Source organism: Cryptomeria japonica, chromosome 3, assembly GCF_030272615.1.
Source record: "Cryptomeria japonica chromosome 3, Sugi_1.0, whole genome shotgun sequence".
Taxonomy (NCBI): Eukaryota; Viridiplantae; Streptophyta; class Pinopsida; order Cupressales; family Cupressaceae; genus Cryptomeria; species Cryptomeria japonica.
In genome coordinates, this window is record NC_081407.1 from 387,582,266 (window position 1) to 387,601,024 (window position 18,759).

Sequence of the window (18,759 nt, forward strand, 5' to 3'; positions counted from 1 at the left end):
ACTAGAAATTAAATCTTGATAAATGTAATGATCAACATCATAAGGGATTAGGCTTGGTTCAAATCCTGCACAAATTTGAAGTAAACGACCCCTTGATCTTTGACTATTAATCAGAACTCTCCACTTGTCCATGGATGTTTAATGGCTTAAATGGTAAAAAACTTAATGACCCAAAGGCATTGTATGCTTGGCAATGTATCACAACCTTGTTAATTTTCACAAGTTCATAAGAGCATTATGGGGATCTACTATGCCCTAGCAAAGTGAATTAGTAAGCAAACCCTTTACTTAACCCAAAAAAACACAGCTTGAACCACCTCCTTTAATTTTCCTTAGCTTAATAAGTAAAAAAATCTACTCACAATATTGGACCTCGAGTATCAGATTGTCTGAGAGAATCGGATTATGCATGGTACACATGAATAAAATTTATAATAGGTAGCTAAAATTTTCAAGTTGTGGTCAACACTTTCATATATTGCAGCCAATGCTGAATTTAGAACAGTTGCCAGTGGTGATATTTCTATAGCATCCTTCAAGTGAGAGTGATTGCTAGGTTCTCAATTACAATAACAGCACTACCACCTATGACTTTGTAAGTTCGTAATGATTTTCATCCTGATATAGGGAATTGTTCATTACTAATTGTCTTCTCTTTTATATTTACTTGTTCATGAGGCTCTTCCCCATACTGTAGAATTATGCATCTATTCGAGACGCAGAAGTATTTAGTCAGTGTAACATAAAATGAGAACTCAATGGAAGCATCATTTACAATATTCATTCTTTGCTCCTAGACAAAAATCCAGGTTCTCAGAATTCTCATGAAATTCCCCCATATCTTCAGATAGGAATTACTTTCACTTCGACTTGTCAAACAAGCAAATAACACACCCATGGGCATTGCAGTTAAGAGTGGAACATATATGAAGAGTAGCCCCTCAACAGCCAGGAAATACATGCCTCCCACAGTATATACTGTAACATTTAGTTTTACCTATTTAGGGATCTAAATAGTGACTCAAATGGTAGCAAAAACTTACAAATCTCTTATGGCTGTCATGTACCAAGTAAATGGTTTTATATGGACCCTTCAATGCTTCAAATCTAATTTACAAATAATTTTAAATGACAATATTTTCTTGAATGCTGATGCAGACAGGGATTTCACATTTCTAGTTAAATGCTGGTTACATACTTGAAGGTATTTTAACAGCTTCTGGGGCTCTAGATGCACCTTTAGACACTGGCAGGCCCACCAAAAAGGTGACTCTTGAAACAGCCAAAACAGAGTTCTTAGGTAAAGTAGATGAATCTGTTCGTGAAGAAACATCTGATGCTGGAATTTTCCAGAATTTCACCTCCCATACCTGCCACATTGTTTCTATCAACACATAATAAAGAAAAATGAAATATCACTGAAAATTTATATTAAGAAATTTTGAAGAAGAAAAACAAAATTCAGTTTTCACACTCGATAAACTATTCCTATACAGGAAGTTTTACACAATAAATTTTCTGGAGGAAATCTACAAGAGAAAATTCATGTAGCACAGTTTCTTCTGCAAAGACATTAACTGGTTAAAATTATAATGATACAGAACAGATATGGCTAAAGCAATTATAGAAGCAACCTCGACAAAGGAAAATATATCCGAAGAACTATACTGGTACATGATGTATGACTTCAAAAAATGGTCCTTGCAGAGAGGTTAGGAAAACACCCTCTACTCCTGCAGTTTTAGAAGATATGGCCGTTTCTAAGGCTAAGGGCCCGATGGAACAAATGCATATTATGGGTGATATTGAAAAGATCATCTGAAGCAGGCATGAATTAGAGTAAATTATTGAGCCATCTAGAACTCTTGATACCGTCTTTAACTTACAGCATTGAGTGTTATGTAGACCGGGGATAAAATTGTTTAGCATTCAACTTCAATCACCAACTCGTTGTGCAGTAGATAGACTTGTCCCTATGGTCAGTCATTTATGGCTGGTACGTTCTAGAAAGAGAGAAAAGACATGAAAAGAACATTCTCAGCATATTATCAAAGAAACATTTCACTTTAAGTACTGAATGTTATAAAAAAAATGACGAAAGATGTCACTCCCCAAAAACTTCTGTTTGACAACATGTGCTCTTCATCCACTCAATGGAGCTTTTCTTTCCTACCCATGATGTCAGGTGGTCTTCTGTTTACACACGGAGCCTGGCTTTGTTGGGAAACGCCTCATCTGGTCTCTTTAAGGGTTCGAAGGATGGTCAAGTATCTTCCTCAAGATCTAGGGTTACTCAACAATTATAATAGTCTGTGCCCTAAGGATGTTCCCCACTGAACAGCATATGCAGTTGAGAGGAAGCAAGCACCACTGACTGTAGGAGGCACTTCAGTGGAGTATTTGTTCAATATAAGGGTTTCACATTCATCGAGGATGGAAATAGTGATGATTCGGGCAGCATTTCTTGTAAAGGCTCTGCGGCTTAGCCATCATCAGCAGAATTTAATGCGAATAATTCCTTGAAAAGCCAAATATCTATTGATGTTTCAAGTGAGAGCAAACTAGTAGAGTCGGGCAATTCTGCACAAAGTATTTGCAAATTCATGAAATTGTGGCCCAAATCATACAAATTACATGAATGGATCTTAGAGAAATGGAAATAGTATCTGGAGGGTGAAATTTATATTTATCCTTGTGCTCAGGAGTTTTTAAATTCTTGAGTTTGATTCTTTAAGAGATAAGGAGCTCAGCTAAAAGTTTGAGACCATGGAATTGAGGGATAATTTTCTATGCATTAAACCTTGGTCTCCAACCTTCAAACTCCGAACTGAACCCTTTTCAACTGTTTTGATTTGCGTAAGATGTACTTACCTCTGCAATATCGGGGGCTTACAGGACTATTGACAATTGGGAATGCTCTTGGGAGGTTCTTATTGTTTATCAGATGAGACTGCTTGAAAAGCCTGAACAACTTATGCTTGGCTTTGTTTTAGGGTTTTTCAGCTGTAATCTCTCTTAAGATTGGAAATAGAAGTTCGAGACAAATCGTATATTATGTGAAAATTGCTTTTGGGTGTAGAGACTGTTTTTCCCAGGGGCAAATCAAGCCTCCCAGTGCAATAAAAGACTTCAAGCAAGTGTTTTCTAAGCGGGGAAGGAAAAGCATGCCCAAGCCTTTCAAACCCACTCAGTGGGCCAATGCAGAACCTCACAACCACTTGATTGTTCCATTGTGGACAATTTACAAAAGGCTCAACAAGCAGGGTCAACCTCCCTAATAGATCCCCCTCCTCCTCAAGTAGAGAAGGAAGCTCCTTTGAGCTTCAAATGTTGATTTGGTCCCGAAAACTCTCAAAGTAGACAGGGTGGACCTAGAACTATCCAAGGATTTAGATCTTGATACGAAACAGCAAGAAACTACTCTTGAAATCTTAGTTAGAGAACTCGGCCTCTCCAACATCGGAGGAAGAGCAGGATAGAATTGAGACATCTATGGGATCAGCCCTTGAGTTGGTATTACGGTTTTTGGCTCCTCTAAGAATGACTGGGTTGAAGTAAAAAATCAGAAGGATCACGCAAGAAAGAAATCATCACTTCAGATGACACTCTAATAAGGAAGTTTCCCCTGTGCATTACGGAGTCAAAGATTGATACACTGCTTGTTATAGATAAGCGGCTCATTTGGAAGTTCATGTAAGGGTAAAAATGCACTTATCATGAAGATTCATATGACTGGAGAGACGATGCTGGTAGGTTTGGATAAGTGGCTGAGAATGAAGGAAAGATCATCTCTTGTTTGCCTGATATTCAAAGTTTTGTTCAGCTACTTGCTATATCTAGATGATTGAACGTTTAGGAAATAGGTTTGATTAAGCTTGGAGCTCCCTGCTTTCAAATAGGGTAGAAGTTCAGAATTATTTTTGTTCTTTGTCACCGTTAGCTGGTGTCTTCACACTTGATATGTATAACCAGTTATTGGAAGTTAATATAAAGGGTAAGGGTAAGGATCCCAAATCCCTCAATCTATGCATGAACAGAAAACATGTTAGTTTAAGTTTGTGATAAATTAAAACTGTTCATGGCAACAAGAATTTGTCCAGAGAATTTAAATATATGGCCTGGCCATTAGTATGCATACCTCTAGAATCTTATAGTGACAATGTTAATACTGTTAATGTCCAATACAACCACTAGACTTATAGAATCCACAAGGAAACCAAGGGTGCACACCTTGCAACAATCCCCCAGCGCAAGCAAGGGGGTTTGAACTTGTGACCTGGGCTCTAATACCACTTGTTAGAAGTACGGTTGCTGTTGCACCAAAAGATCAACCTATTAATGCCCGATACAACCACTAGACTTATAGAATCCATAGGAGGCAGTTAAGCCATGTCACAAACCCGAGTGCTGCGCTGCATAGCACAAGGAAACCAAGGGCACACACCTTGCAACAAATACAACTTGAGGAAGTTTGAGAACACAATTGTGACCTTCATTACTATCAATTAGAGTGTTAAAAGGAATTTTTGCTCTCTTTATGGCATCTAGGTTTACTATTTAGCTATTAAAAAAACCAACATGGTCTAAAACATCAAGCCAATAATAGTACAAAGAAGAGTGGAAAGTTCTTCTCCTTCCTAGCTTTCGTAGTTTTATTGTTGTTAAATACAATTAGTCTCACTTTTAGCTACATTCAGCTGATATACAATTACAAAGGACTTTCTATTCCACTGAATTTATACAGGAGTTGCACTTTACCCCACCCACCAAAATGTAATGTAGAGTGTCCAGGTTGCCAAAACTTAAATCTGATCTCTATTGCAGAAAATAATTCAAGGCTGTCTACCAAAACAATTAATTTGGGTTATTAGCAATTTAGCACAGAAGTACCCCAGTTTGCCACAAACCACACGCTGAAAGACTTTTAAAGTTTACTGTAACAACTGAAAATTGAGCATTCAATCTTGGAAGCTCGAAGATGCTTAGTAAATGACTTTCGTTATCCAAAAAGCCAAATAATCATCAAGACAAGAAGTTGTCCTCATTAATATGAAGCTTAAAGTTAACATAAGATCTGCACAATTGGTATAGAACCTTGTCATATATAACTCTGTTACACCTTTCTTTCTTTTTGAGAACTCATAGACACGAACCTAGATGCTCATCCTATAGTAAATGCTAAATATAGTTTCTTCTGCTACTGTGTTGCCTCAACATTTTTTAGGCCAATATACCTATGATTGTCTTTCTTATACGCTTTATCCTTTTGTCTGTGGATGCTAGTTATTCTCTAAACCAGGGATCAGAAGATTAGGGTGGGGAAACCCATCTTTAATATTCTTGAAAAAACTAGGAACATATCAAGAGCTTCCTGAACATTAAGGTTAAAGATCAAGACACCCACCTGAATTCTTTTGCCCAAAGTGATAGGCTTTGCAGATGCATGGACAGCCGTTCCCAGAGGAGCTGCCTTCAAATGGTTGATATTCAGCTCTATACCAGCAATCCTTCTATATCCAGAGGCAACGTGAGCTCCAATACTTGCTAGCCCTTCTGCTATAAGTGATGTCACGCCTCCGTGAAGCACCTTGAAAGGCTGTTCATTTGGAATCATGATTCAGGCTAATTCAGCTAAAAACTCTTGGATAAAGAAAATTGCAGGCAATCATTAGACTCATTTTATCTCATAAGTGGATAATTCTATTCAAACACTCGTGCAATCTTACACCAACTGATCCGGAAGAATTACGGGCATGCATTATATGAATTTAAACTTCAGATTAGACTTTCATTTGGTCACAATATGATGTGCTATAGTATGAACCACTTGCCATCAAGTCTGCACCACAAGATATAATCTACCAATAAATAAATAAAATAATACCATTTCAGCATTACTATCTAGACTCTGAAAGATCATGTTACCCTATATGCATAAATCACACAAGCTGAGCTAAATCTCTTAAAAAAAGAAAATACTGGACAATCATTAAACTCATTGATCCGGTAACTGGATCTTAAACCAACCAATACAGGAATGTTATAGGTATGCACTACACTTCTATGTGGTACCAATATGACGTCAAACAAAGAATTTGCCAGAATTGCTTCAGTTAGAACCAAATACTATAATTTCATCTCCAAATATTAAAATATCAAATTACCCAATTCCCACATGGCTTAAAAGGAACTAATAAATAAATCTGTGTCTATATGACTTCCAAATCCAACAACCCAAGTTACCTAATTAATCTATCCCTCTAAAATACTAGTTTGCCAGCACCAAAAGAGAAAGGACTTGAAATCAAAACTAGCTTAAAAGTCGATATGCGTAAGATGCTACCGTTTCAATACAATTCAACGCATTGCATTGTGCCCCTGATTTAATCTGTCCAGAAGGAAAGAAAACTATCAACCTGCCCCTAAAATTCTATTTCATATAAAATACGAGCCTCATTTGCATATTATATGTAATGTCCTTTTTTTCAAAATTAAGTCAAAAGTTTTAAATCCAAAATGTCCATCATACATTTTTCGTGGGGTTTGAGAGTTTTACACTAAGAAAATAGAATTTAAATCATAATAACAAGGTTCCAAAATAAAATTAAAATATAAACTAAGACGATATCATATAAATGAAGTTTAATTAAAATAATTCATCTCAAAAATCAATCAAAGATCAGGAAGAAAATTTTAAGAGTTAACATCTATTGGAAGAAAATTCTATTTATGAGAGGCCAAGCGAGGATAACGGATCATATTGATCAAGAATTCTTTTTTCTGATTTGGTTCAATTAACGTGAAAATAAAACCCTTCTAAATTTGGTTCAATTAACATGAAAATAAAACCCTTCTAAATTTGGAGCTAGAAGATAAAAACCTACAATTGTTTGAAATCATTTCACATAGAAATCACCATCATATATATTTGATTAATACAATAGACACTACGTAGTAGTTTTCTGGATTAACTGTGTGCAGATATTCTCATCAACGTTTGGGATCATACGCACATAATTTAATTCAGAAAACTACTACTTGTCTTCATGAACTGTGAAAGTTTTTATCTTTAAAAATATATGAATAACAACTTTTATAATTAAATCGAATTCTTACTTTTCTATTTTGTTAATGTCTGTCATACAATATCGAAAGTATATGATAAAAAGGAGTTGCGGCCAATTTAATATACATTTTGTTACCTTTTTACCCCAGTTGCTTCATATCCTATGACTGTTGTATCTATTCCAACCTGCTGGAGTCTTGAACGCATTAAATTATTTGGCAGTGCCCCTGTTTAGGGAACAACATTTGACAAATACTAACATCGCATTTTGATATTGGCATATTTTATGATATTTTCCTACAATTGATATTTTAATATCAGTTATAATAGCTTGCAAAGGTTTGATAAATTTTGAAAGAAAGGTAGCTTGTTTTCATTTGCTACCAATACATGATTTAAAGGTGACCGTACGATCTGGAGTTGGGGTTAAGCCTGTTGAATCCTTATCTAGCATGATATAGATTTTGTAGTAAATAAAAAGAGAGATATATTCCATAAAATATCAGAAAGGTTTCAAAAGATATGTATTCAAGTCCAACGTTGCATATTCTTCTTAGCATTATGGATTGTGGACACCATAATTTCACCATAATTTAAGTCTGCTGTTCATTAAATGTTTAAGGGGTTTAATGGGACTTAACAATTGTCTCATGATATTTCAAAGAAATTTTTGACGACTTCGTAGCAGATTTATTTCAGAATGTAGCCACTCAAAGACATATATTGAACCCCAACGAAACTGTATAATCAGTAATTTTGAGCTAGTTATTGTATATAAATGAAATTAAAAAAATATACCATCCTGGCTATTACATTCTAACCTCTCAACCTCATTGTTTCCACATATCTGTGGAAAGGCTCCAAATCTTCAAAAAGCCTACACAAAACTTGATCTACAAAGGCTATATGCATAAAGTACAGTCTAGTGGTCTCATCTTGACGGAATGAATGCATTCTACTCACTTCAGCAGTGCAAAGTGATTCTTTATCACCAAATCTTCCAGGAACCTATAACTCACCAACAATTTAAATTTTCTTTTAATATGCATCTCAAGGTTTATTGGCGACTCCTAAATACGGTAAATTGGCAAGGTTTGGTTTTCTTTCAAGCTTGGTAAAGAGGGCGATGAAAGGATGTCCAGATTCACCTACTTAAATTTGGGAACAGGTAGCATCTCAGCAAGCATGATAACCCCACACACTCGACTGCACTTAAACTAAGGATCATACGTACCCTAAACCCCTCCGCATTCAAATTTGTTCCTCCACTACAAAAGCACAAAGGAGGCCTCCCTCACAAACTTGTAAACATTGATGTAAAAAGTTATTTACAGTTGAATTTAAAAATCTTCATACATTCTATCGCAGACTGTGAAAATCTCATAAATTTAATAAACTGCAGCTGATTCACGAATAACAAAGATGTTGAATCAATAAGCACAATACTTTCAGTCTATCATTGAGGCTCAAGTTAAGATGCGTCATCAAAATGCACTGGCACTGCACATATCTTTGGAGTCCTCCAACGACCATTTAACATTCCAAAAATTCATTGCTTACAAACCCAACGGCCAACACCAAAAGCTCATTGCTTAAAAACCCAACTACTACCCATCAGCAAATATGATCCATAAATAGAGAACTACTTAAATAGAGAACTACTTAAGTAATAAGCATCACACGTATGAATGTATATATTGATTGAGAATGAGACAGTAAAGCAATGAGAATCCCACCTGACAACAGCTTTCTGTGATAGTAAGGCAGCCTGAAACACAGTGGGCGGATACCAAATCAACCTGAAATCCAAAGGGCCTAAGGACTAAATCAGGTGGTGGTGAACCCATCATCATGGCTTCTGGGATTTTGCATTGCAGATAATTCTGGGTAAAGGAATCCATTCTGATTTCTTTTGCAGCCCAAATTTGTTTAGGTATTCCTCTAAAACCCACTCCTGCGATGACACCGATTGAAGGAAATGACTGTCATTACACCAAAAACTGTATCTCTTGTGGTATGATGACAGATGATGGGAAGGATTTCTCTGTTAGACCCGCAAGCATGAAATGGCGATAAGCTGGAATGAACCGTTCAGTGCCTCTCTTGCCCATCTGAAGTTCCAATGGGCATGTCTTATTTTTCTTCTTTGGGTGCATCTCACCTAACCGGAAGATTCTAAGTTCTTTCCATGTGAAAATTTTCTTTAATATATAGTGTCGTTTTCATTCTGAACAAATATATTTCACCGTTCTTCATGCTAATTACCGGGCCCCGCAATTGGCTGGGCAACGGAACAGACAATCAGACCAAAAACGTCCCATGTATCTTAATTGTAGTTCAGTTCTGTCCTTACACTGTATTGTACCTGAAATCTTACAAAAACCCATTTGCATCCGGTTCCCCAACCCCATCCCCAGCTCCAGTCCCAGTATCATCCAAGCAACTTGAAATTATTCAAATATGTATGACCATAGAATATTATTAATTAAACACAAAATCTTTTTAAAAAGAATTGATTTTATTAATAATTTGATTCTTACTCCTTGCCTTAAGAGATAATTACATAGAATTCTATAATAATTAGATATTATATCTTGTGTCATTTTAGAAGGTACAATGATGAGATAATCATGATAGGTGTTGGATATATGATACTACTAATTAGATACAAAGTATTCTCTACAGCAATTGTTTATATTATTATTATTATTATTTATATTATTCCTTGATTGAAGAGATAATTATAGAGAAATTTGTTTAATTAGTTAACCATTTTTATGTCTTTAGGAGGTACCATGGTAAAATAATTGTAGTCACAATAATTTTAAAAAAAATTTAATTAGTTATTATTCTTTATTGTTTTAAAAGATGGAGTGTATGAGTTGACAAAAAAAGTGAGGAAAATTAAGGAGATGTATATATGATGTGGGAAAGGGGTACTTACCATCTCTCTTGTCATTAAAAGGTGTAAAGGACAAGTCCATGAGAAAATTAGATAAGAAAATTATCTACCATTCCATGTGTCTCTAAAAGATGTAATGGGCAAGTGCATGAGAAAATTAGGTAGGAAAATTACCTACCATCCCTTTTGTCTTTAAAAGACATAATGGACAACTCTATGTGAAAATTAGAGAGGAAAATTAAGGAGATGCGTATTTAACTCGGAAAAGATGTTCCTATCATCCCTTGTACCTTTAGAAGATGCAATGGTTGAGTCAATAAGAAAATTAAAGAAATACGTATATAACATGAAAAGATGTTTTTCTATTCAAATTTGATATCAAATAAATAAATATCAATTTGTAAAGGAAAATAAACTTTCCTTAAGTTTAGTTTAGGTTAATCAAATAAAATGTATACATATAAACAATAACCATTCTAGATTCAATTAAATGTTAGAGGTAGAGAAATAAAGGTATTTAATTATGGATTTGAAGAATGTACAAATTCTACTATTAGTGTTGATAGTTGGATATCACCTCAAGATCATGCTCATGGAAATATGTTGAATCTACACAAAAGATCTAATAATTTGCACAATGTTTTTCTATACTTAATTTATCTTTGTGCCTTCTACCTTTTATGATATCTGAGAGTGACAGCATTCAAAAATATCTTTTAAAAAAAAATTGTATCAAGATGTTACCTTAAAATAAACAAAAAAATAAATAAAAATAACATAAATACAAAAAAATTACCTTCATATGTAATTTTACATACATACATATACGTATACATGTATATGTGTGTGTGTGTACATAATGCAATGTAAGTATATTAATAATCTTTAATAAACTATAGATTACTAATATTCCCACATGATTACCTTGTCAGATTCATCAATAGATTCAAGCCTCCAAGATTACCTCCAAAACTAAAAGATGTCTTCCACAAAAAGGCAACAAGAGCGTGATGTTGCTTGATTATGGTGCATTCATGATTACATAGATGTAAATTTGCAGATGATGTCTTGCTTATGAAGGAAAGATTGAGAGATAGGATTGACTAGTATGATGACAACTATCTTAATCCTATGCAATGAGATAATTAGTGATAAGATAGGATGAGATTACATCACAACTAGATGTTTATAGAAAGTTTCATAGCTCCCTAAATAAACTTAACATGTGAACTTGTGTGAAAAGGAACTAACTAGGAACTAGTTAGCTAATGCATTTTGATCACACTATGAAGGGGTAAACCAAATAGGAAAATATCATGTTCACACCAACACTCACCTTAAGTGCAACTTAGGGAGAATGTAGAAAAATTGCAAATGATGCAAACATGATTATGATGATGAATATGATTATTGGTCTTGACTACTAGGACATGTTGGGTACCCATTTACAATGTGATATCTCATAAATATAAATCCTAGTGGGACAAAAAATGCTCTCCAAAAGAGAGAAAAGATGAAAACTGTAGCGTCCTAAAATTGCGACACTTGCAATTTCGACTGCATTTCGGTCTTCACGATGGTGATGCAACACGGAACCTGGATGGAGACCCCAAAACTTGCTCACGATACCAAAAACTGCATTTTCTTGCACCCTGGCCTGATCCCTCCTTGCACCCTGCTGTCCCGGGAGGTGGGACCAGAGCGCCCAGCGCCCTGGTCCTTCAGGACCAGGGCGCCCAGCGCCCTGGTCCCCCAGGACCATGGCGCCCAATGCCCTGGTCCCTGGCCCTATTTTGGGCCCGGTCTCCTATGGGACTTCGGGTCTTTTTGTTTGCAAATTGGAAAATTAACATTTCCTGGTCGGCCTAAGGTCGGGAAAATCAGTCTACTAACCCTAATTGGCAAGTATATAAACTACATTTTCCTTTCTCATTTGGGTAAGAAGAAAAAGGCATGGAAACAATATTCAAACATTCAAGCATTCAAGCATTCAAACATTCCTTCAAGCAATTGATTATTCCAAGTCTCCATTCAAGGCTAAGTGTTGCATTCAAGACAAGGATTCAACCATTGAAGAGGAGATCACATACTACAACATACAACATACAACAAACAACAACATCTATACCTTCGCACATAAGGATACAAACATCCTTACAACAAGGTATTAGTACTTGTTTTACATTACAATCATTTACATTTACAGCATTTCTCATTTCTTGGTTAATTCCAAAACCGGGGTTTGACCTAAAGGCAAACCCCTAATCCCTAACCCCCCAATCGTCTTCGCTTTTCTGTGTGTAGGTTGCAGGTACGCGGCTGAAATTGAAGATCTGGAATCCTTGTGCAGAGACGAACAAATCCCCCTTCGTTTCACGGATTTTTCGGAGGACCGTGTGCACGCCGGGCGCCATCGTCCCGTCAACTTTTGCTCAAATTTGCAGGACAGTGTCGTATCGACATTTTACTGCTAATTCCAGGTCTGCAGCTTCATCCTATATCCCTATCTCAGTTTATAAGCGAATCTTTCTCACTTTCTTGTATTCCTAGCCTAATCATTCTATCTACATTCTTTACAAAAGAGGGTAGCCTTGCTGTCTTAACCCTTGAAACTCATTTAGAATCCAATCTTGCATTGTGTGGGATTGGATCTTGTGGGTTTCAACCCCTCTTTTGAATGTAAAGTCTCCCCTAAGTGAAAACCGTCAACCCTAGTAACCTCCCTTCTCTCTCCTTGGAGTTGGAAGAGGGGAGAGCAACTAGGGTTCGATCGATTTTCCGCTTTACATTTAAGTGAACCTGACGTGAACATCCTTTTTGATTATTCATGGTTAGATCTGAAAATTGGCTTCCTTGATTACATTTCCATGTTTGATCTTTTGCAAATTTTAGAGGTTAATTGCATAAAAACCCTAAATTTCTTTTTAGTAATTGAGCTTGTGAAATGTTTAATTGTTAATGTTTGTTTCAAATCTACCCTTCTACTGCAAATTATCAATTCATATTTGTGCTTTAATTCTGAAAATTAAGTGGTTAAGTGTCAAAACCCTAATTTTTTAAACCCTCTTGATTCAACCTTTGTCCGACAATTTCATTGATCAAAACATCTCCAAATCGGCTGTAACTTTGGATTCCGCAACAAAATCATAAAATCTTTCATCCCTGAAAATTTGGAAAAAAGTTGCGAGGACCATGTGCACTCCGAGCGCCATCGTCCCCGACATTTTTTTTGAAATTTCGGGAGCAAGATCTTAATGTATTTTCCTGCTAAAATCCAGAATTTTGGCTGATTTTATCAAATCTAACACTTTCAAAATTACAGTCAAAGTTGGTCTTGTGATTGCTTGGTTTAGGGCTTCTAATCATTCAAAAATTGTTGAAATTGAAATTTTGTGTCAAAATTGTGTTCCTATTGTCCTAAATCTGAAAAGTGTGTCTGCATTCATTCGAAATTTTAGTGCTTTATTCAAAATTCTTGCAATTTGTGACTTTTGAAATTAAGTGCTTAATTACAACAACTTTGATTTCCGCTTTCAAAATTGAATTTCGCGTGAAATTGAGTCAACTTTTAAATTTCAAAACTTGCATTGCTTTTGGTATTCCCTCTAAAATCATAAAATTCAAATTTTCAGTTTCCCTCTCTTTTTCAAAATTCAAATTTTGCATTTTTCGACAATCTAGGTAGGGTTCAATTTTGAGATTGCAACTTTAATTTGGCCTATCTACAGATCGTAAAATCACTCAATTTTTTCAAATTAGCTCTAAAATCATCATAACTTTCATCCCTGCAAGTTTCGAAAAAAGTTGTGAGGACCGTGTGCACTCCGAGCGCCACGGTCCCTGACATTTTTTTCAAAATTTTGGGAGATTGTCGTGATTGCATTTAACAACTTAAATCTAGAAGATTCGCTGATTTTACTGAAATTTGCTACCTCTAAAAATCAAAATCTTCTCTCCTCTCTAGTGCATGAGTTTTACAACAATAAGCCCTACTTACACTATTCCCGTTAGACGAAGCCGTAGAATTAACTCTTTCCGAGGTTTAATTACTGAGGAGATGGAACCTAATTTGAATGGCCTTTTTAACGAGGACATGGGTAATTCCTCTAATCCTCCTAATGATGAAGAAGCTCTCCATGAGGTTTCTATAGAACAACTTGCGAAATTGGATAACCAATTTGACGATTTTCGACAATGGATGTCTCAAGAATACCCCGATAGTCAAGCTCTTCCTTTAATTGAGGGTCTAAAACATGTGCTTCAAAGTGATAAGAATGGAATTGATATTTTGTGTGGTATTGCACACATTGTGGATTCGAATGTGATCCCTATAAAGAGTTGTGCTGAAAATTTAGGCTATACACAACCTCCTACTCAAGTCAATCATTCTATTCCTTTGACAACTTCTATTGCTAGCATACCTACCTTTACATCAAACATAATGGCTACTTCAATACAAGACATTCCTCCTATGATCACCAGTCATGGGGGCAATCCTTCTTCTTCAATTAACCCTCTTCCTTCATTTAATCCGACTTCTTCATTCATTCCTTCAATGAGTGTTCCTATTACATCTCCACAAATGAACATGATGCAAGGGGGCAATTCATTCAACCATTCCATTCCTCCTTGTAGTGTCCCTCCTTTCCAATCCTCTCCTATGACTAACTATCATAGTGTCCCGCCACCTTACTCTTTACCTTCTTTCAATAACATAACACCTCCATCTCAATCTAACACATCTAATATGAATTCTTCGACTGAAGCGACCATTAACAATCTTGCACAAACTGTCTCTTCTTTACAGCAACAAATTGCCTCTATGAATCAATCTAAGTTTAGTGTGCCCACATTTGATGTTGCGAGCCCACGTTCTCTTGACATTGTTCGAGCTATCCCCCCTAAACATGTTGAAATCCCGCATTTGGAGCTTTATAACGGTAAAGGAGATCCTCTAACACATGTTAAGACTTTTCAAACAATATGTACTGACTTTGCTTATGACCAAAGGTTGCTTGCAAAACTGTTTACTAGAACATTAAGAGACAAAGCCCTACAATGGTATTGCTCGTTGCCTTCTTATTCTATTACTTCTTTCGAACAACTTGCAAATGCTTTCATTCAACAATTTCAAAACAATATAAGTCCTAAAGTTACTTTGATTGATTTAATGCATTGTAAACAAGGTGTTAAAGAAAAAGTGACTAATTTCATTGGTAGATATAAGCATTTGTATGCTCAAATTTCTTTTCCAGTGCCTGACAATGATATTCAAAGAATCTTTATTTCTAATTTACAAAAAGATATTCGAGACAAACTTCTGTTTTCTGAGTTTACTTCTTTCCAACAGTTGTGTGCAACTCTTCACAATTATCAACTAACTATGAGTCAAATGGAACAATCACATCCTATGGCTCCGAGTGATAAGGGTGATAGTAGTCAACAACCATTTGGAAAGTTTAAACCGAATAGAGATTCCATCAAATTCAATGAAAACATCATCAACAACAATGTGAATGCAGCATCAGGTGTGCCTCCTATTTCTAAGTTTTTCAAGAAAGAAAGAAAGTATACTCCTTTGAATGAATCATTGCATAGTATTATGAATAAGTTATTGGAACAAAATGTGCTTACTCTTCCTCCTGTAAGGCAAATTGATCCTGCAAAGATAAATTCACCTTATTTTGATAACAAATCTTTTTGTCAATTTCATCGTCAACCTGGGCATGATACTGAAAAATGTTTTTCTTTAAAGGGTAAAATTCAAGATTTGATTGATAATAATACTATCTCTGTTTCTGGAGTGAATGATAAAGGCAATACATCTGTAGCTCCTCCTAACCAAAATCTTTAGATTTTTACTGATCCATTACCTTCCCATACCTCTAATGCGATTGAGACTAATGATTCCTCTCTCTCATCTAATGGTCTTGTGTCTATGACTCCGAATGTGATTAACTTTGTAGAGCAGCAAGAAAACCCTAAAGAACCTATCAGAGCACCTGATGGTCCTTTATATATAGTTGCAAAAGTCAAGAATACACCTTGTCGTGGAGTGCTTATTGATCCTTCGTGCATGGTTAATGTTATTACTGAAGAATTTCTTTTTACTTTGCAATTGAATCAAGTGATCTATGACAAAACAGATGTGGTTGTGAAATTATTTGATGCATTTTCTTCTCCTGCAATTGGTTCTATTACATTACCTATTGAAGTTCATAACAAATCCCTTGATGTGAGCTTTGCTATTATTCCTTCATCCGAACAATTTTGTGTGAAGCTTGGCTATCCTTGGCTATCTTCCATGAAATCTATTGCTTCTCCTATTCATAAGTGTTTGAAATTTCCCCATAATGGTGAAGTTGTTACTGTCAATCATAGTCTCTTTAAACCAGCTAAAAGAACTTCTAGCGTTCCTATTGATTATTTTTGGCCTAAACAATTCCAATCTATTCCTCCGCGAAGTGATCATCTTTTCAAATCTTATCAAAAGTGGAAAACAGATATGATCCTATCTCTAAGTGAACCTAGAACACCTAAAGTTGATATTCCTATCATTCTTGAGAAGGAAGTTCTTCCTTTGAAAGATAAAACTAATGTCTTTCCTCAAGAAGATTCCCAACCCATCCCTATGGATGTGACTATGTCTATGCCTAATAAACCTTCTAAAAGTAGACCTATACCTCCTCATCATGATGGACTTGGTCTTCTTCCTAAACCAAAAATTCCTCCTTTATATGGAGCAGTTCCTCCTCCTTCCTTCTATAGAGAGAAGAGACCTTCTTCTTCTCTTATTATCTAGCCTAAGAGACCACAACCTAAACACCCAAGTGATAAGGATGAGAACATTCCTCCTCCTCAATCTTCTCCACTGCCTACTAAGACTAGACGAAATCGTTCTGCACATGAATGCCAACGAAAGCGTCGTCTTAGGGCTCAAGCAGCTGCTTCTCAAACTTTGCAATCTCCAAAAACACCTTCAACAAGCATTATTCCATTTTCTCCAAAATCTCCTAAACATAAGATGCATGATGATCTTGATCCTGTGCGAGTTAAAGATCCTATTTTTATAAATCTTGATGATGATATATATGACAATGTTATTCATGATGAAAATGTTACTCCTCTTGCTTCTGATAGTGAATATGAACTTGTTGATATTGATAACCATTTATCTAACGAATTTTCTAAAGCACTTATCCTAGCTCCTAGACAAGAACAATGTGGCTTGGAACATGAACATAGCCCTTGTTTGGATCTTGTGATAGCTCCATCTGCTGTGTTGGATGTTCCTCCTCTAGCATGTTCCCTGCCTTTCCGAAACATTGATCAGCAAGATCGGGGGGTAGATGACGTGCTAGACTAGTTACATTAGCATAGCAGACTCTCTCCTCCTCTCTTTTGTTACTTCTTCTATGTGTTATTCTCATTCTTCTATTTGTTGTCCTTAGTGTTGTCTACTTGAGGACGATGCAAAGCATTGAGATCTCTTTTGGTCTCTCTCATGTTGACTCAAAAGACACATGTGTTCCCTTCTTCTAGGTGGCCTTCCTTGATTGGGTAATGAAGAACAATTATGCATACATACATATGATATATATACATGACTTATCATACAGCATACTGACCCCGAGGAAAGCGAAGTCACCTCGTGCTTTGTGTCTATTATCCTTGGGTTTATCTCACACTTGGGGGCTAAATCTTTGTGATAACGTGCTCCTTTCCCTTTTCATTTCTTATGTGTATCACTACGTTAAAGCAATCACCCCCATTGAGGCGTGTGCGATCGCTTTAACGTAGGGGGGCATACACCCCGTCTATCCCTTCAGGATACTTGAAAATTTCTTGGCGAACTTAGCTTTGCCTTGAAAATTTTTGGTATTTCTCTTACATGACTCATAGTGAGGGAACCTTACTACTGACAGTCATGGTTCTCCCTTGTGATCTTCCCTTTTACTTTGTCAATCGAAGTCGTAAGATCCTTAGTCCACTGGGGGCTTGGTGTGTCTTGCCTCCTTGACATGGTGAAAGTCTTTCAATGTTGTTTCCTTGTACTTTACCGGAAGTATGAGCGCACGCTTATACTCCCGCTAAAGTGGGGGCTAAATGTAGCGTCCTAAAATTGTGACACTTGCAATTTCGACTGCATTTCGGTCTTCACGATGGCGACGCAACACGGAACCTGAATGGAGACCCCAAAACTTGCTCACGATACCAAAAACTGCATTTTCTTGCACCCTGGCCTGATCCCTCCTTGCACCCTGCTGTCCCGGGAGGTGGGACCAGAGCGCCCAGCGCCCTGGTCCCTGGCCCTATTTTGGGCCCGGTCTCCTATGGGACTTCGGGTCTTTTTGTTTGCAAATTGGAAAATTAACATTTCCTGGTCGGCCTAAGGTCGGGAAAATCAGTCTACTAACCCTAATTGGCAAGTATATAAACTACATTTTCCTCTCTCATTTGGGTAAGAAGAAAAAGGCGTGGAAACGATATTCAAACATTCAAGCATTCAAGCATTCAAACATTCCTTCAAGCAATTGATTATTCCAAGTCTCCATTCAAGGCTAATTGTTGCATTCAAGACAAGGATTCAACCATTGAAGAGGAGATCACATACTACAACATACAACATACAACAAACAACAACATCTATACCTTCACACATAAGGATACAAACATCCTTACAACAAGGTATTAGTACTTGTTTTACATTACAATCATTTACATTTACAGCATTTCTCATTTCTTGGTTAATTCCAAAACCGGGGTTTGACCTAAAGGCAAACCCCTAATC

General features: G+C 36.3%; 1 protein-coding gene across 1 annotated transcript; it reads right to left on the reverse strand.

The window, feature by feature from the left end:
• Positions 1-443: 443 nt before the first annotated feature.
• LOC131052984 (1,4-dihydroxy-2-naphthoyl-CoA thioesterase 2) lies at positions 444-9,400 on the reverse strand. The gene is made up of 3 exons (XM_057987596.2): positions 8,803-9,400; positions 5,405-5,596; positions 444-1,370 (listed from the first exon to the last, which is right to left on the reverse strand). Exons 1-3 carry the CDS (start codon positions 8,965-8,967, stop codon positions 1,191-1,193), a joined length of 537 nt encoding a protein of 178 aa, XP_057843579.1. The 5' UTR covers positions 8,968-9,400; the 3' UTR covers positions 444-1,190.
• Positions 9,401-18,759: the final 9,359 nt, after the last annotated feature.

Excerpts from the sequence above, each read along its gene's own strand:
- LOC131052984 (XM_057987596.2), bottom strand. The coding sequence starts at position 8,967 with ATGGATTCCTTTACCCAGAATTATCTGCAATGCAAAATCCCAGAAGCC. Across the intron at positions 5,597-8,802 it reads TCACAGAAAGCTGTTGTCAG|CCTTTCAAGGTGCTTCACGG; the intron begins GTGGGATTCTCA and ends CCAAATGAACAG. Across the intron at positions 1,371-5,404 it reads CTTTGGGCAAAAGAATTCAG|GTATGGGAGGTGAAATTCTG; the intron begins GTGGGTGTCTTG and ends ACAATGTGGCAG.